The sequence below is a fragment of the Penicillium pulvis genome (assembly GCF_028828015.1).
Source record: "Penicillium pulvis strain IBT 33274 chromosome Unknown contig_7_segment1_segment0, whole genome shotgun sequence".
NCBI classification, from domain to species: domain Eukaryota; kingdom Fungi; phylum Ascomycota; class Eurotiomycetes; order Eurotiales; family Aspergillaceae; genus Penicillium; species Penicillium pulvis.
The window spans coordinates 1486184-1507856 of record NW_026643079.1 but is presented as its reverse complement, the minus strand read 5'-3'; the positions used below and the strand labels follow the sequence as shown (position 1 = coordinate 1507856).

Sequence of the window (21673 nt, the reverse complement as noted above, 5' to 3'; positions counted from 1 at the left end):
TTCGTGAACCGGTGGTTGTTTCATATTGGGCTCCTCGCTGAGTTTCCTTGCGATTATCCCTGCTCAGACCGGCTGTCAACCTGGCACTGGATTACCACCTACGAACACAACTTGAACAGCAGCGTACCTAAGCCCACGTAAGCGGAACTGCGCGACAACTTGGGTCGGAGGTATTCTGGCGCCTGAGAGCCAAAGGAAGGAAACTTACGCGGCAGTGACGGCCATGATTTCTGCGTTCCTTGCGTTGCTCAGAGTTGCAAGTGCCACTGAGCATAGGGCTGAAAACAGGACTATCATGCCAAGGCGAACGTCTTGCTGCTTTATGACGTACAAGACGACGATAGAGAGGATAGGAAGGACGGACGAGAGCACAATCGCAAGTAGTCTAACAGCGGACCGGATGCGTTGGTCCGAGAAGATGAGCATTTCTCCATTGGGAGTGGAGATGCGCTGGTCCAGAAATGTTAAAGGCCAGAATTTTAATATAGGGGTCATCGGCAAACCTTGACTTCAAACGCTTGACATAGAAATCTCTGCAGGAATTCGGTCATGGCTTCCTTCTCTTCCCAGCCGAGGTTGACCAGATCATCGCGGTAGCGATCGTCCAAGAGAAAACTGGCGTCCATTTGCGATATGTCGGATCCGTGGGAATTGAAAACATCTCTCAGGGTCTTATAAGCTTGCGTATTAGGGCTCTTTTGGTTTAGAAGCCAGGCTTGTGTTTGTAACGCTCTATCTAGAAGAATAAGACATGCCCTAATGGTGTTGACATGAGAATGCATACATACAGTATTCCTTTGACGTTTTCCTTACTCGGAGAACACATTCTAAGTATTCATTTCCTTCCTTTTTCACCGCGCGCCAACTTCTTGGGACGCTCCACATGTCATTTCCCTTCGCCGTATCATTGTAGGCTTCGTCTAGGTCGTGCAAAGTTTCTTGCAGCTCCGCTAGCTCAGACTGGAGGTAGAGAATATTTCGTGCATTCAGCTCATTGAAACCACGGAAAATATACAGTTCACCTGAGGCGATTAGACTGGATAGGAGGCTGTAGCCGATCTTGGGAGGGTTGCCGGACATTATTCATGTATTCGGGTTATCGAACGGAGCGCGGGAGAGGGTAAATATTCCACAGAACAAGGTCAGGTTCGCAACAATTAAGTATCCGCAGTTGATATGGCCCGTTTAGTCAGGTGCGAGCGGGGTAGGTTGAGAGGCTGTGTTGATCATCATGGGGGTGGCGTAAAGGGAATCCCAGCAAATGCGAGAGACCGATACGTAGCCTACTCCCCATTAACATGGCGTATCCTTCGATGGACTCCTTTATCATGCCATTGTTGACGAGGCTAAATAGCGGAGAAGATAAACTGCGTATGGCTTTAGTGTGGGTAGTCAGACGGAGGTAGGAGCATCGGCGGCACATATATCCTATACAGAGCTATAAGTGATCATCGGCCGGGGAGCCGTCTGGACGGGCCGGTGCATACCTAGGTAGGCGGGCTCTTAGAAACGGCTTTGGAGAAATATATCAACATTAGAAGCCGTTATTTTAATACCTGTGGATATATATATTCTAACACGAAGTACATACTTACTTCTTGGAATCTTCATTATGCGGCGGTGACAGTTAGGCTCTTTCTGGTCTTTTCGAAGTCCCCGTCTATAGTCAAAATTGGAGCAGGGTAGTGGGAGTCCTTATAGGTCAGCGTTGTTTGACCGGACCAGGATTCTATAACCTTATGTACTAGATGTGGCAAAGAGGCCTCTTCTTAAGAAGGGCTTTTTTTGCTTGATTCCAATAAAGGACTTAACGGTTAGCGACCGCATCTTGGAGATGGAGCAGCCAGGCTTCCCGTGCCTCCACTAAATATAGCATGGATTTTTGCAAGCAATTTGCCTTTGACGAAGTAAGCGGAATTATATATTTCTATGGCTACAGTCTAATCGTCTTCAGCGCATCCGATCTATCCTCGAAAGCTCCTTCGAACGGTGCAGCCTCGGACACTGGCTAAGATACGAATAATTCCCTGGTCTTGTCGAATGCTTCAGGAGGGAAGGGGCAGAAAAAGCTGGTTGCCGTGTTCTAACGATGTATTTATGGGCCAAATGTTCGCGAGTGGAGTATTATACTCTTTCGTATCTTCATGACTCTTCCAGATACAAAAACTCATCGTATGCGTTCCAAACACGATAAACAGTTTGTGAGAAAGGTTGAGCGCTGAGCAAAATAATTGATATAACACGAACGCAACGCTTACCTGATCGTATATCTCCGCGGGGATCTATATGTTGCTTGCAACGTTTTGAGCATCCAGTATGATTTCACAAGAGTTGGTGTTGGTTGCTAGAACAAGCGTTCTGAAAGTTGTCCTAGTGCGGGGCAACTTAGACCTATGTGGACGATGGTATGAATGATTTATATCTTGTACGCGTGAATGCAGTTACGAAGAAAAATAATGTGCCGTATTAAAATTGGAGTAAGGCGAAGTATTGATATGGTACAGGAATATTGATGCACTGGAGCTATTTCTAATGTAGGCTAGCATATCTTGGCAAGTAGGGTTCGAGAAACAATGAAAGAGTGTAGGTGGTGACACCGATTTCCGGAACTACTGTAGGTTCAAAACTTCAAGAAGAGTCAAAAATGGAGTTGAGGGTTGTTAAGATTAAGAAGCATCGAAGGCCTCGGAAGTGAAGTGACCTCGGCATTGTCCTGAACCAATAAGTGGTAAATATTAGCTAGCCCGCTCTGTGGGGATAGCTCAGGCAGGACCTGAGCTAGGCGGTCTCAATGACCGATTAACAATCAGGTGCTGAAGAGTCACTTGATAGTAGTGTACGCCTAATATCAAGCTGCTCGACAGCGTCAGTTGCTTTTTTACTTTGTATTATTTGCCTAGATTTTGAGGCACTTAATCTAAAACATCTCAAGGTTGGAGGATAGAATTTCTTTCTCGTGTTTGGTGTGTTGGGCGGGAAAAAAATCTTGGCTGAATCTTGGCGGAGTTTCTGGACGATGTTCAACTAGGCCATACAGAATATATTCTGTGAGAACTTAAAAATTCGATAATTCTAAGGCTCGATTCTCAAATGATTTCATATCTTCTCTTCTCATCTTAAGTTTTGTCAGAAAGTTCAAGATGATCAAGTAAAGATCTCGGGATCAATTGCATAATACATTGATGCTTCTAGCATCCCCTAAGCCGGTTCTTTTTGTGCGAGAGAGACCTGCTGAAAGACTTAAGGCATCAACATCAATGGTTCGTGACGAGTGCGCCCATCATTCATCTATCTGTTTCCCCAGATTCCTGACAATATCTTTTCGATCTTCCAATAGAATTTTGAGACGGGTTGATCTAGCCTCGTGTCAATGGAGCACAGAATTCTTGGCAACTCAGCCAATCCACGGATGACGATCGGATCCACCGGCTCAGACTAATCCGGAAGATTATCAGGTATGACGCCGATTAGAACCCTCGCGACTTCGATCAAGAATTTGAATCCCAAGAATTAAATCTTTCATTCATACAACCAACTCATATATCAAGAAGAATAACATCTATCTCCAAGTAACAATTACTTCCAATAACAGTTTGATCCACGGCTCCCAACACAAGAATGTCCAAAACAGTTCTGATCACCGGCGCCACTGGTAAACAAGGTGGTAGCGTGGTCAGTGCAATTCTCGAACAAAATGCAGATGTGGAGATTCTAGCCGTCACTCGCGACTCAAACTCCACTGGAGCGCAAAAACTCAAGAGCAAATCGCCCAAAATTCAACTGGTCGAAGGCAACCTCGACGACCCCGAAGGACTCTTCAAGAATGCCCAGGAAATCACGTCACAGCCCATCTGGGGTGTTTATAGTGTGCAGGTAGAGTAAAGCATAAAAGATAAGAGATATGCACAAGCTAACGCGTGTGGGATGTATAGGTCCCGGTCCCGGGCTCGTCGGACCAGGAAGCCGAAGAACGGCAAGGCAAAGGGCTTATCGATGCGTCGCTAAAGCACAACGTCAACTTCTTCGTTTATTCTTCTGTGGATCGAGGTGGTGACGCTTCGTATGATACTGCTACTGAAATTCCTCATTTCATTAGCAAGCACCATATCGAACATCATCTGGTGGAGCAAACAAAGGGTACGGAGATGAAGTGGACGATCTTGCGTCCCGCCGCTTTCCTCGATAACATCACTCCCGATTTCTATGGTAAGGTCTTCACTACGTCATGGAAAGACGTGGTCAAGGAAAAGCCTTTACAGGTTATTGCCGTCTCCGATATTGGTTATTTTGCAGCTCAGGCTTTCCTTAACCCGGAGGAATGGGCGAACAAGCCGCTTTCTTTGGCTGGTGACGAGATCACATTCGAGGAGATGGCTACAACCTTCAAAGACAGGACTGGTCGGGACGTGCCTTTGACTTTTAGCTTTGTTCTTTCCAGTGTGTTGTGGGTGTTGAAGGATTTCAGGTACATGTTCCAGTGGTTCCATGATTCGGGCTTTGGAGCCGACATCTCCACTTTGAAGAAGATGCATCCCGAGTTAAAGGACTTTGAGACATGGCTGGTGACTGAGAGTGGACTCGTGTCCGATTGATCCTATCGTTTCAGGTGTTTCTTTATCTTGGGAAACTTGTAGTAATATTATGGGGTAATAGAATGAATTTTTGCGAGTCTCGGCATCTTTCCAAGTTCTTCGGTATTACACGTGTTTGTTTTACGCGAGGAATTGAGCAAGATCTGTATTGAAAACAACATCGACACACCATGCTATCCATTAAACATGCCACTAAGAATGATCATCTCATCCCAGTTCGGGAGCCTATCTGGTTTCTTTACGAGGCTGACGAGGCCTTTAGGTAATTCTGTGGAATAACTAGGGCAAGATACTCCGGCATAACCTTTCAGATAGGATAACCCGACCGATCGAGAAGCAATCGACTTGCGTAGGTTGCGCGATTTCTATTTCGTCAATTCTGGAAGGTGGTTTTCGAAAAACCTTGGCAGATGACTTGCAGCCATAATAAAGCCTAACGCCCAGCGACCCCTGTTCAGGGGCTCATCGTCCCGACGCCAGATAATTGGCTACAGGTAAGTGACCCCAACCGGGTCGGACGCCCGGTTGCTCAGAGCCAGACCGGGATCCTTACCCGGTCTTGGGCACTGGTCATTAATAGGGCCGTTCACCTTCGATTTGGAGGCGTGGCCTGTTTGATTCAAAATTGCATGAGAGTATGCGCACCCGGAGTTTAGCCCAATCTTTCGACGGGGCGCTGAGCTTTGATCGTGAGGTCATCGTCCGTATCTTTCCGTGCTCTATCTCAGCTTTTGTGTTCAACCTTCACTACGCCACAATTTTTTCTCAAATAGATGTCGGGGTCATCAGTATACATTGTAGCCGAGAAGGTACAAGTAGAAGAGGCAGGCTTCTCCTTTAGGCAAGCCACCGCGCTTATACAAGGGACGATTCAAGGGTGGCTGATAAGCCCAAGCTTATTCCGATAACCAAAAAGGGTAAAGGATACAATCGTAACTGGATGCGGCGCAGTATCGTAAGGTGGAACCCGTTACTTTGCGGGATTTAGGAAGCGACGTAATTGCGTTTCCCCGCACTTAAAAAAGTGGGTTTTTACGTACTAACAGTGGTCCATTTGCGGGGAGTGAAAGCGATCTGCCAAGTGAAAATCTGGGGTTGTATCCATCCGTACAGACTACTTGACGTTACATTTCGAATTGAATGAGTTGGAAGAGAAAAAACGGATAGAAAGTAGCACCAATTGACATATTATCAGATCAAAACTGTATAGATAAAAGAATTTGTATCTCTTATCTCTAGGGTGGAGACTGCAGATCTAGATGCGCACACCCCTGAAGCCTTGGGAGATAACGCCTCCCGTGGCAACTGGTATCTGTGGTATGGTATTGGTACCTGCCGTATTGAACGTGAACTTTGAAAAGGTTTAAATATGCCCTTACATCCCCATGTAACCCCAGATCTGTTTTCCAGTTCGTCTCCAATTTACAATGTCGCTTGAGAAGAAACAAGAGGAGGGCGCCTTGTCGCCAACGACATCCAATGTCGGTCAGATTACCGATGCCTATGCCCATGATGCCGTGTTTGGCGAAATCACAGAAGATGGTCCGAATTATCGTAATGTACGTTATTTTTCCATGCTGATCATCGCTTCACTCACTGACATACTCATTAGGTCGGATGGCTTGGAACAGCTGTTCTAATGATGAAGACCCAGATCGGTCTTGGAGTTCTCTCACTCCCTGTCGCATTCGATGCCCTCGGTATCGTACCCGGTGTGATTGTGCTGATCGTTATTGCCGGAATCACAACGTGGTCCGACTATATTATTGGTGTTTTCAAGATTCGCCATCGTGAAGTCTACGGAATTGACGATGTCGGCGAGTTATTATTTGGCAAGCCGGGAAGAATCATTCTCGGGGGAGCTTTCATTCTCTGTATGTTGATTTGATTCGAGATGATATCACATTTCTGACCTTCCATAGGGTGGATGTTCACCGCGGGCTCTGGAATGCTGGGCATTTCTATCGGCTTGAATGCTGTGTCCGATCACGCCACCTGCACCGCCGCTTACGTTGCCGTTGCCTTCGTTGTAGCATTCGTTCTGGGTAGCATCCAGACTTTAGGACGCATCTCATGGATTGCATGGGTCGGCTTGACTTGCATTCTTACCTCAAGTGAGCCTTCCTTCAACCCCTGCTCAATCGATGAGCCCATCTAACAGCCTATAGTTCTCATTGTTACCGTTGCCGTTGGTCTTCAAGATCGCCCGGCATCTGCACCTAAAGATGGTGTCTGGGTCTCCGACTACAAGATCGTTAGCGATGCATCCTTCTCCAGCGCCATTTCGGCCGTAACCACCATCGTATTCGCATATGCTGGAACCCCAGCATTCTTCTCTATTGCATCTGAAATGCGCGACCCCCGTCACTATAACCGATCCCTTATGCTCTGCCAAAGCGTCGTCACTGTATTTTACATCGTAGTCGGTGTCGTCATCTACTACTACTGCGGCTCATACGTCTCTTCGCCGGCCCTCGGCTCAGCTGGATCGACCGTGAAGAAAGTCAGCTACGGATTCGCCCTTCCCGGCTTAATAGCCAGCACCCTGCTTTTCGTCCATGTAAGATCGTGCCTTCCTTCCCACCACCCAAACGCATCAAATTACACCTTCTCTTTTCTTTGATACTAACAACCATCCAGATCACCGGAAAGTATATGTTTGTCCGCATCCTTCAAGGCTCCCGCCATCTAGTCGCAAACACCATGATCCACTGGTCCGTCTGGCTCGGATGCACCTTCGGCACCTCAATAGTCGCCTACATCATCGCCAGCGCCATCCCCGTATTTAGTGACCTCGTCTCACTCGTCGGCGCTTTGCTCGGCACCCCCATGTGCTTCCAGCCCATGGCTGGCATGTGGCTCTACGATAACTGGAGCCGGCCCAAGCGGGACTGGAAGTGGACTGCGATGGTCTGCTGGTGTGGCTTTGTCATTTTGGCTGGAACCTTCCTGATGATTGCTGGCACATATGGATCGGTTATTAGCATTATTGATGATTACAATGAGTCTGGAGGCTCGGCTGCCTGGTCTTGCGCCGATAACTCATCCTAGATGGATTTTGTACACTATTGTTTCACTTGCGGGTAGACCCCCGTTATAACGACCTTGAAGGTTTGCTCAGGAATTATACCACTTTGCTATGCTGTGTTTTTGTGTTTGTGAAACTTTTGATAAAGTAGTTCTACTGGATCTGAGTCTTTTAGCAATTGATCTTGCTATGATGTTGCATGGCTTGGATTTCTCATTGCTATTACAAATGAAAGTAGAATTTCTGACTCGGGTTGGCAACATAAAGACGTAAGCATAAGTGCATTCAGGCAATGAGAAAGAACCAGCCTCCACGTCAAAGATTCGCAGCTCAAATTTCCGTAAAAGCAGAGAGCCAATTGCTTGCCATGCACCAGTGCATGGTGGTTGTACCCTGAGAGGGGCTAATCCCTTCTCGCTCTTTGAGATTAGCGAGGCCCCTTTGAAGCGCCTGACCGGAAAAACATACTCACTTTCAAGTCGATATAAAACATCCTTGCCACGCACAGAAGAAGTTAAAACATCCATTCTCGACTTGAAGTGAGTAAAGCTTCCCGTCAGGTGCTGCAGATTGGCATAGCTAATTTTGAAGTATTGAGGGACCACTCCCTCTCAGGGCAGAATCACCATGCACTGGTGGACGCCAAGCAATTGCTCCCTGGGCATAGGATGTTTGATTTTGTCGTGTACCTGATAACTAGTCCCGCATAATTGCCATTGCGTCTTCATGGTAAGTTTCTCAACTCCATCAACACTACCATCGTTGCCCCTTTATCATCGATTTGATCATATCTCGACATGATCTGCGGTTTTTCTTATCCAGATAGAGCGTACGAAGATAGTGGTGTTCGATCAATCAGGTATTGTGAGGAACATACCGCAAGCGAGCAACGAATATGATGTTGATGATGAGAAAGTAGCCATAAGAAGCAATCGACAAAGAATCAACTTTTACTGCAGGACAAAGTCAGATACCCATAGACGTGAGTTGAGTAGAGTAGTTTCAGGTGGCCAATAACTACCTGGATTTTGGTATTGCTTCCCTGCAGTTGCTCGAGCTGGCCTCGTCAATCCTAAGGACCCAGGTGACCCATAGATATATGAGGATCCCTGTGGGGATATGTGCAGCCTTTAGGCTGGCAATGTCCGATCTTGGAATCAAATTGTCAGCATTCGTTTCTCCTTGATTACGCCGACCGGAGAGCTTAGTACTTTCGAATCCACGTCTTGCAGGTCCTTCATAGAACGGTAGAATCCATTGTGACGCTTCTTTCGGCTTAAGAAGAGTTTGAAGCCGACTAGCACGGTCATGCTTTGGAAATAACGGTGGGTATACTGCGCTCCTGGCATGAGCTTGAGCAAATCTTATTAGAACTTTGAGGGGTCATAATGATATTATCAATTACCGAGAATTGGATTCGTTCAAGTCGTGCAGAATGAATCACATGGTGCACCTGTGTGACCCTTTATATAGGAAGAAGCAAGAATAGTATAGTATAGTGTGGTATGGAAGAAGGATAGAGATCTAGGCTATGGAAACACCTATATATATGGCTAGTCAGTCATGTGACGCATAGTTCATGGTAAAACAGCAACAAAGAAAGCAATTCATGCATGGCCTCTTGCGTGAAACGCACCCAAGGCAAACAATGGTCTCATGAGATCCGCGAAACTAAAATCATGTTTCAATGCATAGACAGTGTCATACACATTTAATTACTATACGCAAGCACAGGGCTTGTTTGCAACATCCTACTAGATTCCGATTTAGGCCTTTCCGTCAGCCGTCAGGAAATGCTGTTGCTGCTTCCCTGAGATACCCTCCTGACTCTATAGCTTGTAAAATTACTAAAGTAAGCAGCAGAATAGCCATGCTTTGATCTCAGGCATCCAACAGCTTGCTATCTTTAACTCTCTACATCTACTTTGCTTCTGGTAGCTGTAGTCAGTGGCTGCCCAAGATAGGAATCATACCCCCGATCAACTCTTGAAACAGAGCTTGATACAGCCACGGTGGTCCGCATCCTACTTCGACTATAACCGATCCAAGACCTGCACCTGCACCTCTTAATAGTCTTCAACCCCCCACCTCATCCTGGATTTCAGCCAGCAAAACAGACCAAGAGCCATTGTACAGTGCCTGAGAACCTCACTGCTTTTTTACCCCCGCAAAATGTGGTCGGCTTTAATCACAATTTCATGAATCCATCAGCGCGGCGCTCTTCCCTACACGCTTTGGTACTCCTTGGCCCTTGGCTTTGGCACAGTGGGCAGCACATTGAGCCATACGGAATTCAGGAAAAATATTTGCGCAGGCTACTCACCTTGTCTGCTCGATACATGTGTGATGAACGACCCGAGTATGAACTCATCACTGTGAAAGCAGACGATCTTTCTCATGTCTAAACGAATGGTGTATGGGGTGCGATGTACACGGGCTGGGTACATATACTTGTCATTAGTCTTCCGGGACATAAGTTGTATTGAGACTTCAAAATCAGTTGGATCTCTGAACAATCCACGTCTTTCCGCCAAGCAATGCTTTCTCTACCTGGGGATCTACATAGGTGGCTCTTAACGGACTGCCAGGTTGTAAATCAGGATCTTGTACTTAAAGACTGACGCATCAGTTGAGTATTGCAGCACTTGTCTTGGAAGTGGGCTTAAGGCAGGCAGTATCTGATCAGAGAATCGAAAAGCAGCCATGTTCATTTTAATAAAGAAAACAGGAAGAGACTCGTCAACTAGCGTTGTGATTTTGTAATGTAGTATAAGTATGAACAAGGCGGTCTCAAAACCAGTTGATCATCAGCAGCGGTATTGTATCGCACGAAAACTCCAGGTTACGCCGCCAAACCGCCAAAAGATAAGCTAGAAGATCGAAAAGAGAAATGAAAAGAAAAGAACTCCAACCTGCATGCTATCGAGCCTCCTGTTTTTGTAGCCCTTGCATCCCACCCCGGTTCTCACCCGTTCTCTAATTAGAACCCGTATGCACTTTGTCCGTAAGGTGTGGCGCCATACGGAGTCTGTGCAGTAGCACCCCAGGTGCTGGCGGCACCGTTTCCATATGAAGTCATGTTTCCATCAATACCCTCCGGGGGCTCGTAGCCGTCCGCATCACCGCCGCCCATCATATCGGTGTCATCGTGGCCTCCAACGTGTCCACCCTCGCTTTCACCCTGGAGAACGGAGACAGTGGTAGCCAGCTTGCGCTGCAGGCAGATGATACCCTGCTGGATGATCATATCTGGTTCAAGGTTTCCGATGCTCTCCACGTCAATGTAGAAGGTGTTTGGCTCGGCGTCGTAGTCGAAAGGCTGGTCCGGGTTGGCAGCAGGCTCCCAAGCGGCATTCTCAGAGATAGGCCTGAAGGATGCACGGTCAGCAAGAAGGGGTCATTTCACAAAGATTTGAGATCGATATACATACCACTCCTTAATAGGATCCTGCTCGTACCAGTAATCCACATGGCGCATGTTATTGTGAGGATCATACTCAAAGCCCACAGCAGAGGTAGGCGCCCACTTTGCGTGCTCCTTTGCCGTTCCCTTCTTGGCCAAGCAAGTCATCTTGATCTCCTGGCCCTTCCGCAACTTGACAATCAACGGACCCTTTCCCTCAGGATCCGTAATAACAGGATCCCCGATGGTGTCATTTACACGCTCACCCTGGACAATCAGGTCGCGCGCATAAACAGCCATGATGCCGCTTCCGCAGCGCGCGTGCAATGAAAGCGTTATGCTACACCGCACACAGTGATCCTCACAGTCGCAGTCACGGGTGTACTCCAAATCCTGGTCGCAGTTCTTTGCGACAAGAGGAATCATACCAAGACGGTGAGCAAGCATCTCATCGGGAAGAACGGATGTGTTTGCTTCGATCTCGATGAGGTCGAGCGCGACGGTTGGGACTTCGGCGAGAATTGTGCGGCGGAGGGAGTTGGCGAACGCGAGGTCGACTGAGCTTAGTCTGAAGTCAACGCGGTAGGGTTCCGCCTAAAAAGCGCAAAGTTAGTTTGCTTCTTGCTTTATCTGTTGAATTGGATAGAACCGACTTCACGGACGGTGACTTGAGGGCCCGTAGGCTCCTCCATGTCGACCATGTCGTACTCCATTGTGTAATGCGGGCAGCGTTGATCGCCGCCACCTGATTCCGAGGCTGGGTGTCTATATGGGAGTCCTCCGAAACAAACACGTGTGAGGCAGAGCTGACCCTTTGCCGGGAGATGGAGATACAGGAAGAATCGTGGAAGGTTGTTGAGGTTGGATGTGTTCATTGGTGAAGATCGCGGATTTGCTCACGGAGGAGCATTTGGCGCTTTTCCTAATCGGGAACCCGCCCTGAATCTGTGAAAATCACATTTCTTCAACTTAAGGAGCAGCCAGTAAATATGATGAAAATACGATACTTATTTACAGAAAGTCGAAAGAAATCTCTACTAATGAGTGGAGGGTGTGGTTCAGATTGGTATTCAGATGCTAGTCATCGTGAAATAGCGTATGCTAGCGAAATCCAGTCCATTTGGGACAAATAAAACCTCATTCTTTTTTCTGATATTGAGATTCAAGAGAGCCTCAAATTTCAACCACGAATCTGACCAGTAAAATGAGGAACGGAAGTGGAGCCCTTCGACAGCTTCTGGGTCTCGCACTGTAGACAAAATCAAATCTTCTATGAGGTGACCCCAGCAAGGAAGAAAAAAACCAAGGATCAATACTCCGGGGAACGAAGTGGCAGAACGGCCTGGCCACATGGGCAGCATATGCGATGCAAGTGGAAAAAGGAAAAGTAGGAGGAAAATCAAAAAGCAACGACAAGCCGCCGGTCTCTCTTTTTTTTCAGGGTCGTGTCGAGTCATCATCGGGATAGAGCAAATCACGGCCCACCCGAGTTTCCATGTATGAGTGTGTATTTTGAACACTATGTATGAGCGGCCATGGCTACCGCTGTAAAGAGACTACCGTTGTAAAGAGCTGCGGTTCAAGGCTTCCAGCAGCTCGGGTCGATTGGCCAGGGCGTGTGCTGCCTGGGCATAAGTGACCCATTTGCGTTGGCGCTTGTGCCTCTCGGGCCAGTCAGCCTCTTCTTTTTCAACCGTGACCTCAAAGAATTGGTATGACGCCTTGGGCGCATTGGAAGTCAGGAGGGCATTGGGTCGCATGTCAGGGATCAATCCCAGATCCCGCTGCACGGTGCAGATGACACCAGCTTCCTCCCAGGCCTCACGACAGGCGGCCTGTGATGCCGTTGACTCATCGGTTTCCCAGCCGCCTTTGGGAAGGACCCAACCTCCAGGTCCGGCGGACTGAATCATGAGGACTTTAGACTTGTCATTTGAGAGGGGGACGACACCAGCGACGAGACGTTCGCCTTTTGAGCCATAACCTGTGACGCAATGAGAGGTCAGCATCGGAATTACCTATAGGAGTAAAACGGAGCATGGGGCGAATTTCGCCCCATGCGTCAGGGTCAGGACGACACTCACGTTGGTTCTTTCGCCCGACGCGGGCTTCCATAGAACGGTTTTGAGCCATTGTGATGCGCAAAAATTACCCGATCCGGTCGACCGAGGAAGATTGGTGATTTTTGTTCTCGGGGATGCCGGTGAGGGAAGAGCAAAAAAGAGCGAAATGGACCAGGGGATCACGAAGATTGAAGAGAAGAGAAGAAATTGGGTCCAGGTTGGAGATAGTGCAAGCTTCAAGCTCCCGCGGAGCCTGGGCTGGTCTTCGGGGGAGCGTTTTCAGAGAAGCTTTTCCCAATTCTGTGGCGGGCGGCGTCGGTGAGGGCGGTCGGGGAAGGAAATTTTTTTTCCTTAGAGAGAAAATGCGGGGGAGTGAGGGCAAAGCGGAAATTAAGTCTTCCCAGTCATTCCCGTAGGGGACGGGAACCAAGATGAAGGAGTAAAAAGAGGCATGATCGTTAAGGGAAGGTCTTGAGAGAAACGGGGGGAGAAGGTTAGAATTAGAAGGGCAAATGAAGGAGTGGGTGAGTGGGCAGTGGAGGGGCAGAGGAACCGGCGGCGCAATCCGGAAACTGGTCCTGGACTGACTAATTGGTTACGGTACCACTTTACTCTTTTTAATGATTTAATGCTTTAGCTCTAGTCAATTGCATTGGAGTCGAGTGGCGTGAAAATAAGGCTTTTTTTTCTTTTTTGTTTCGTTTCTTTTGCTACTATACTGGGTCATGTGACCCGGGAGGTCTCTATACAAGGTGAGATTGTCAAACTCATTTCCTTGGAAACAAATAAACCGTAAGGCAATCAAAGAAGACCATAGCCCATAATACGTCCCATTATACGAGAATAGAAAACCTGGGATCTGAAAAAGCCCTGGCTGACTTATACGGTACCAGACCCTCCAGGGCTAAACTCCGGTACCGAGTACTAGGCAATTCGGAGCGATTCGATACATCTCCGCCGATCTGGTAACCAGGCACGTTTTAACGATCATCCCGGCTCAACCTCCTTAAAATGATGACATCTGTAAATAATGAGATAATTGGACACATCAGCTCCAAAATAAACGTTTTTAAAGCCTTAGGGACCATCCACTCCTGCAAATCATAGGTGTAAATACCCAACCCCGCCAAACATCTCTTAACTTCCCTTTTTCCTTTCCCCCTTTCACCCCTCCTAAGACATCACGCAGCCCGCTACTGTTGGTTTTTCTGAGACCATTTTGCCACGATCCACTTGGGCTTGTTTGCCTGCACCTCGCATCCTACATTTCTGGCTTCCGCCGGGACCGCCAGCCAACCCGAAAGCCTAGAAACACCATACTAGAATGGAACCCGTTGACGCCGAACGCGCGCGACAGCTGTCGCTCTTTAGGCCCTTAGGTACGTCCCACTTTGCCCCTGCAGCGAACCACTGAGGAGGGGCTCTGTTACCCCGTGGCGCTTCCACTGGCCCTTATGGCTACGGGCTCGGGGGCAACATTGGCGGGGGGATTGACAATCCCCTCCATCATACACGTCCAAAAACTTTACTAATCGGGCAATCATCAGGCTATCAGCGCAATTCCTGTGGCTACTGTAAATCGAGTGATGGCAGTGAGTCTCCATTTTAATTTATTTGAATTTCCCTTTTACCCACGGCCTGACACGTCATGCTCTAGGCGCATCATATTACACCAGCTCAGTGGCCGTGCGGCCCGAGCACTATGGGGAACTTATTGATCGAGGATGGAGAAGGTATGTCATTCTGAAAGCCATCTGCACCCTGTTTTATCCAACACGATGACTCACGATCTCCTAGATCGGGCACCCTGTACTACAAGCAGAATCTCCAGCGATCCTGCTGCCCTCACTACACGCTGAGATTGGAAGCTTCCGCTTATCGCCCCCGCCGTGATCAGCGGAAGGCGATCAATCGCTGGAATAAATTTATTCTGGGGCCAGAGTATATGCGCAAGATCGCCAATCTGTGCCCTCGTTCTCGGGAGTGTGTTTTTCTCTGATTGGTGAGCGTAGATCATCCTAGCTGACGATCCATGTAGGGAAAAGAAACATCGCAAGTGTAACTTTGATCTGCTCTCGGCAGTCCACGAGGCTGAATACAGCAATTTGAAGCGGCCCATTGACCCGGCCACAAAACGAGCGCTGGAGCCAGCGCATCGCTTTGAGGTCAACATCGAGGGCGATTCGGTGTCACAGGCGAAATTCGATTTGTTCGTCAAATATCAGACGAAGATTCATCGTGAGGACGTCTCTCGTTGGAAAACGAAGGATTTCAAGAACTTCCTGTGCCAGGGGATCAAGCGATCTCCTGCTACCGTCACCAAAAGCAATGAATCGGAGAAGAAACTGGGTTCGTGGCATCAGTGTTATCGCTTGGATGGAAAGTTGATCGCCGTTGCGGTGCTGGACCTTGTCCCGAGCGGCGTAAGCTCCGTCTATGTCTTGTGAGTGACATGGAAGCCCTGGCGAGGATTGCACTGACTTTAGATAGCTATGATCCCGAATACGAGCAGTGGGAGTTTGGGAAGCTGAGCGCTCTACGAGAAATCGCCTTTTCAATTGAGCACCAATATCCATACTACTACATGGGTTAGTTCATGCTCTGATGGGTCCTTTTTTACTATTGCTGATGGTGGCAGGGTACTATATTCACAGCTGTCAGAAGATGCGGTATAAGGGAAACTATCGCCCTCAGTATATCCTTGGTAAGACACAACCTGGATCAGTCAATCAGCCTGTTCTGCATGCCAGGCATTCGCAGTCACTAATCACCCTCGAGCAGACCCAGAATCGTACACATGGGACCCACTGGATGGTGAACTGACCGAGAAATTGGACAAACGCCCTTATGTTTCTCTTTCACGAGACCGCTCCTCCGGTACCGAAGATCCGACGCCAACGTCATCCACCGACTCCAAAGTCAACGAAGAAGAGCTTTCCATTTTTGCGCTCAATATGCCGGGTGTCCTCACACTTGAAGAGACAAAGGCACTGAAGTTGGAAAACTGGTATTTGCTTTACCACGGGAGTTTCGTGCAGATGAGTGTAAGTATTCGGTCCATCAGTACTGTCCTGCTTTCATTATCGTAACGATATCTGACTTCTTTAGGACCTTGTCGGCTGGGAGGACATGCCTATGAACGACCCACAATCGTTGAGAGGGATTATATCCGAATTGGCGGCAGTTTTGGGCCCGTCAATTGTGAAAAACAGTGCAGTGGTCCTATTTGATTAAGGCATATTGAGCTAGCACAGACGAAGCTTGGACTACTAGGCTCGACTGTGAGGTGTCGCCATGGTCAAGAATTTGGGGCGGAGAAGCCCCACCATGATCGCTTTCTCGAGGTTCCGCAGCATAGGTCTTGCCCTAAGTTCGAAGACAGGCAAAGATTAGCGCTGGGTATAATAGACCCCGGGAGTGATAATAAAATGCAAAGCTATCCACACATAAAGTAGTAATCCTGCGGGCGGATCTGGTCGTCTCCCAACCTTCTCACCCTCGGTCCTCGGGAAGCAAGAATCACGATATAGCACTCACAAATGGACATATGTATTGCCAGTAATAGCTTCCATAGACAATCTCGTTCCAATCCAAAAAAGTATCCAGCACTATCCCACACGTTCCATAGTGTATGTTTTTAGCTCATCTAGCGCCATGCTTCGTCATAGGCGTTAGTGCAGATCCCCAGCCCCCAATCAGGATCTCAATCTAGATCTTACCAACTCTGGAAGTGGCTTTCCAGACTAATCTAATATTAGATTGAAACGACAAAGATTCTACCCATTTCTGCCTACAACTGAAAATGGCTCTTATCGAATCAAGAGCTGCCCTAAAAAGAAGAACCAAACCCTTCCCAAACGGGAAGGGTTTCATTAACCGCCCTACGTTTTGGAAGCGTGAACATTCAAGAAACAGATAAAATGCAGATCGACGATCCATCTCTGTCTTGCATTGTTCTCTGCAGACTCCCCTTTTGCAAATTAAACAATCAAATTGAATCCACAGCCAAAATGTTTGTGACTGCAGCTTTGAAAATGGTGTGTATACTTCCAACCGAACCATATTGACTATGGACAATATCTAATCTCCTGAGTAGTTCAACAAAAGCAAACCCGATGATAAACAGCTTCTAATGGCTGTTCCATATGAACAATACCTTGAAAATGACTATGACGATGAAATGGGTGGCTTGATAAATGGGGAGCAAGTCGAGCGCCAAAGGAAAGTGCGTTATTTGACCGGTCGGTCAAGACCGCAAAGTGGGGATTGGAGACTCTTCAGACGCCGGAGTTATACAAGAGTTGAGGAGCAGAATTTCCTTATCTAGGATTTGCTATGGTATGTAGAAGTATTTGCACCTTCGACTGTGTCACGTGGCCGAGCTGGGTGAACTTGAAGCTAATCTTTCGAATAGACTTGGAAGAATCCGCGGGCGGATTTGGGGTTGACATTTCTTTCCTTTTATCAGAGGTATCTGACTAAATCTATTGTTGGATTGGGTTTATACTTGGGACATCTGGCATGTCTTCCAACAACACTGCTATCGGCATGCTGTCTATACTTTGGCTGTTCTGATAGTAATTATTTGTAGCGATTTACGATTAATGAATATACCATTCTTTTGACGATCATGACCAAGATGCTTTAGATCACTTACTATAGCTTAATGTACAAATGCAGCCGAGTGCAGTAGCCTAGGGTATCACGTAAAGTACTGTCTACGTACGCTGACCAGTTGGTCAACCCCACACGACAAAAATACCAATGTTGTGCTCATAACCTTGTGCATTTATGCATGAGCTTCCGGGAACCGTGATCGTCGACTTTGCGGCGACCTATCAGAGACAAACTAATCTTCGCCGAAATTAGAGCTAAAGCGACAAACATTAGTGTTCTGTAGTCGCAGTTAGAATGGGCCGTTACGATTATGCGGGGTATTCCTATTCGCGGGACGTTCCTTCAGGGCATGCGAGGCCTGCATACCTAATTTGACAGGCACAGTAGCGCCGAAATAGCGGGTCAGAATTTAAATTGCCAAGCGACTTATGGCGGTACTTTTGAGAGGCCTTCCGAGGCACAAAAGTCCTTGGAGATGGGCCAAAAGCTCTTGAAAATGGGCACGAAATGGGCCACACTTGGCGCAGCCGTTGATCTTTGACCATTTTGGCTCATCAAACTAACTCCAAATGACAACAAAGGGCAAACCTAAAGTATAGGAAAAGGTATCCGTTCTCGCATCATATGCCGGTGGCGGTACCCACTCCCTTCCGCCATGTGTACAGGGCTCGGATCGGCATGAACAAAAGGCCCGTACGCTCCACAGCCCCTCATCAAATACTTCCCCTGACATCTTCTTTCATCATTCCTCGCACATACCCACTGTCGCAGCCATGTCGCAAGCTTCAATCGATGTCGTAAGATATGACCGCCGGGCTCGTGTTTAGGGTTTAACTGACTCAGCCTATAGGATCCAGACTTCTATACGATGGAAAAGACGTATGGGGATGATGATTGGAAGTCGTTAGTGCGCCTCCAAAAAGCATAATTCCACTTGCTGATCAACGTGCAGTGATACCACTTCTCTCGCCTCTGAGATTGCCAGAGGTCGCGTGGAAAATGGCAGAAGGTACGTAATCCCTTTTGAATGATCGACAATGCATCAACTAAATAGATTAGATACCAATCTTTGAAGCCGGGAGACTACTGGTCACCATCCGATGACCTGCAATTTGAAGCCTATGAGACCGGGTATCGTTAATACACCTATTCCAGTATTGATCATCTTGTTGATGAGTGATCGCAGTCACATTATTTACCTTCTGCTGGACTACAATCAGCGAAACCCACTCCACCGCGCTCCTATTGAATCGCCAAAAGTGAGGACTACATATGTTTACTTCAGAAAACTATACTAACTCTATTTTTAGCACGTTCTTGATGTCGGAACTGGAAAAGGAAGCTGGGCAATGTAAAGTCAACCCCGCCTTGTCCCAAGAATCGCGTTAATGTTTAGCTAGCGACATGGCCGACATGTACCCTGAAGGTAAGCATCCGCATTATTCCGTCTTATTCAATCGGTACTAAAGGGTCTTAGCAACCGTCCGTGGCGTAGACCTGTACCCACCTCCTCATACCTGGATCCCCCCAAACTGCGTCTTCGAGGTAGACGACCTTCTCCAACCATGGACATGGAACGAGAAGTTCGATCTCATCTATTTGCGTCACATGCTAGGCTCATTCCGTCGTGAAGAATGGGCTAAATTGTATGACAATTGCTACGAGTAAGCTATACTCTGCGCGATACATCGGCAGGTAGCCCGCTAACACAATGTCTTGTAGAAACCTCGAACCGGGCGGCTGGATCGAACAATTCGAATTCAATATCAGAGTTTATAGCGATGACAACTCTGTGCCAGAAGACAGTATTCTAGGCCAGTGGGGCGATATCTGGTTCCCTTGCTCTGAACGAGCTGGTCGCCCCTTCGGAATCGAGGAAACCATGCGAGCTAGCTTGGAAAAAGCTGGCTTTGTTGATATTCAGGAGAAGGTATATAAGGTTCCTCTTGGTCCATGGCCTAGGGATCCGGTTCTGAAGGAACTCGGCTTGCTTCATACTCACCACTGGTCGACTGGTCTAGAGGGGTATTGTATGTTGTTGCTCACTAAGTTTGGAGCACCTACCCCGTGGAAATCGGAGGAAGTACAAGTGTTTTTAGCTAAGACGCGGGCGGAATTGAAGGATCCTAAGATCCATGGGTATCAATTTGGGTGAGTATATGTGATGTTCATTTTGTTTTTGGTGGCTAATGACGGCATCTAGGCGGCGAATTTGGGCTAGGAAGCCTACAGAGAAAGAGATAAAGAAGGAAAGCAGTGATCCACCAATTAAATTGGAGCCGTCAACTTGATCTTTCTGGAGAGTTAAGAAGTTGCTCTGCTTGTCTCATTGAGGACAATGGAACTTGCCGGGTTATCCGACAAGCTTTTTTCGTTTAGCATTTCCTTTGGCAGCGTGGAAAGTCTATCGTTCAACATTGGGGGATAATGCGTTCGATTTATTTCCAAATGTGGTTTCTGCACATATTTGATTATGCAATATAGTATTTCTTAGTCCTCTATTGTCATTGCAATCATTTTCTAGTCTCCTTCCCTCACGATGAAGTCTAAAACTGTGGTCTACAGAACCCCTTCTTAATTAGGAAACATGGCACATGACACAAAAAGAGTATTCGAGTGGGACAGAGAATATGTGAATATTGCCAGTAATTCATTGTGAGCTGTAACATTTGTGAAGGCTCTAAATGGGTAGCTGTTCTATCATATAGGTGATTAACATGGCGGAGACACGGCTGGTCACTTGGTCGATTTGGCTGAGCCTTATGGTCGGCTTGAGGCTCAACTCGAACGTAGGAACCCCTCAAAGTAAATCTCTGCCATCCCCAACAGAGCATCAGATATCGGGCTAGAGTGTTGGTCCATACTGGGTCTCGAATTCTTTCAATTCCTTCTCGTTGAATTTGTCTCCTCTATCCGTCACACAGCACTCACAATCCATTGGGAGCACCCAAATCCTATACCGCTTCCCATGAGTGGTCGCTTCATGCAGCGCATGATCCCAGATAAAGTACCCACCTTTTGCTGACACAATCTTCGAGAAGTTTTTGCCGAGGAACCCAGCTTCGTTACCGGAAGCTACTTATTCTCCAGAAATCAGGCAGTGCATGTTGCAATTCGCAGAGCTGTCGCTGAATGTGGACCAATAACCCCTGTCAGATTTGAGCTCCTCCATTTGAGGCAGTTTGGTACTTTTGTCATTGCTGCCTGAATCCCCAGAGATAAGTTTCTGGCCCTGGACGGTTATCCGAAGAAAAGGTTTTGCGCTAATGCACGGCTTGCATCTGGGCATGGAGATCATTCCTCACACCATATATAAGCATGGCTTTCAAGTAAGAGCGCGGGTGAACCACAATGTAGTTGGACTTTGTTGAATCAATGTGATAGAGGGAGATGGCTTTGCTGTACGTACCGATGAAGGGCCAAGGAGGGCTCCATTGTGATGATAGTGTGACTTAGTGCTCACAGTTTCAAGGGAGGGCAGTAGCGAGGAGAAAAGGTATAGAAATGGCAAGAATGGCATGGTGGTTCTATCCACAGTGTCGAACTGGGAAGGAATACTAGTCAACAGTGGGATCTTGTATCTTCGATGTTGTGAAACTTGCGGTTCATTATGCCATCTCTCGATTAATAATCCTGAGAAATACTATATTGTCCAAACGCTATTTTGAAATGCAGGATGAGCATAGAAGGGTGATAGCCAGCGCACATCATTTCACTTTTCCAAAGATGATTTGAATTTTTGTTTATTTTTTCTCTTCAACTTTTTTCCCAATGAAATTCTGCTTTCAAATAAATATCATTACCTTACCAAATATAATACTATTTATCTATATAAGTTCTTACTAAAGAATCTACTTGAATGCCTTTGTATCATGGGTTCAGGGATATACAGATTTACATGCGCCGACTCTACCCTCCTTCTGGACCCGTGAATGCTCAAGTGTTATTAATATGCTTCATATTTATATGC

The 21673-nt window shown here is 47.3% G+C and overlaps 7 protein-coding genes across 7 annotated transcripts; 4 read left to right on the top strand and 3 right to left on the bottom strand.

Annotated features, from left to right (window-relative positions):
* Positions 1–204: 204 nt before the first annotated feature.
* N7503_008503 (uncharacterized protein) lies at positions 205–1080 on the bottom strand (the record flags this gene model as incomplete). The annotated part of the gene is made up of 3 exons (XM_057068050.1): positions 205–450; positions 504–736; positions 789–1080. The coding sequence occupies 3 exons, from the start codon at positions 1078–1080 to the stop codon at positions 205–207; spliced, it is 771 nt and encodes a 256-aa protein (XP_056918905.1).
* Positions 1081–3618: 2538 nt separating this feature from the next.
* On the top strand, positions 3619–4592 carry N7503_008502 (NmrA-like family protein; the record flags this gene model as incomplete). Its single annotated transcript, XM_057068049.1, has 2 exons — positions 3619–3873; positions 3933–4592. The coding sequence occupies 2 exons, from the start codon at positions 3619–3621 to the stop codon at positions 4590–4592; spliced, it is 915 nt and encodes a 304-aa protein (XP_056918904.1).
* A 1427-nt stretch (positions 4593–6019) lies between these two features.
* On the top strand, positions 6020–7643 carry N7503_008501 (uncharacterized protein; the record flags this gene model as incomplete). The annotated part of the gene is made up of 5 exons (XM_057068048.1): positions 6020–6151; positions 6205–6466; positions 6515–6706; positions 6761–7152; positions 7233–7643. The coding sequence occupies 5 exons, from the start codon at positions 6020–6022 to the stop codon at positions 7641–7643; spliced, it is 1389 nt and encodes a 462-aa protein (XP_056918903.1).
* A 2957-nt stretch (positions 7644–10600) lies between these two features.
* On the bottom strand, positions 10601–11736 carry N7503_008500 (DNA-directed RNA polymerase II core subunit RPB3; the record flags this gene model as incomplete). The annotated part of the gene is made up of 3 exons (XM_057068047.1): positions 10601–10988; positions 11052–11617; positions 11677–11736. 3 exons carry the CDS (start codon positions 11734–11736, stop codon positions 10601–10603), a joined length of 1014 nt encoding a protein of 337 aa, XP_056918902.1.
* Positions 11737–12579: 843 nt separating this feature from the next.
* On the bottom strand, positions 12580–13156 carry N7503_008499 (NUDIX hydrolase; the record flags this gene model as incomplete). The annotated part of the gene is made up of 2 exons (XM_057068046.1): positions 12580–13007; positions 13108–13156. The coding sequence occupies 2 exons, from the start codon at positions 13154–13156 to the stop codon at positions 12580–12582; spliced, it is 477 nt and encodes a 158-aa protein (XP_056918901.1).
* Positions 13157–14410: 1254 nt separating this feature from the next.
* Positions 14411–16320, top strand: N7503_008498 (arginyltransferase; the record flags this gene model as incomplete). The annotated part of the gene is made up of 9 exons (XM_057068045.1): positions 14411–14465; positions 14634–14678; positions 14744–14819; positions 14884–15069; positions 15125–15529; positions 15577–15674; positions 15725–15790; positions 15868–16130; positions 16195–16320. 9 exons carry the CDS (start codon positions 14411–14413, stop codon positions 16318–16320), a joined length of 1320 nt encoding a protein of 439 aa, XP_056918900.1.
* A 2156-nt stretch (positions 16321–18476) lies between these two features.
* Positions 18477–19994, top strand: N7503_008497 (class I SAM-dependent methyltransferase; the record flags this gene model as incomplete). Its single annotated transcript, XM_057068044.1, has 10 exons — positions 18477–18500; positions 18554–18606; positions 18656–18712; positions 18763–18834; positions 18890–18962; positions 19014–19054; positions 19104–19129; positions 19181–19367; positions 19426–19854; positions 19907–19994. 10 exons carry the CDS (start codon positions 18477–18479, stop codon positions 19992–19994), a joined length of 1050 nt encoding a protein of 349 aa, XP_056918899.1.
* Positions 19995–21673: the final 1679 nt, after the last annotated feature.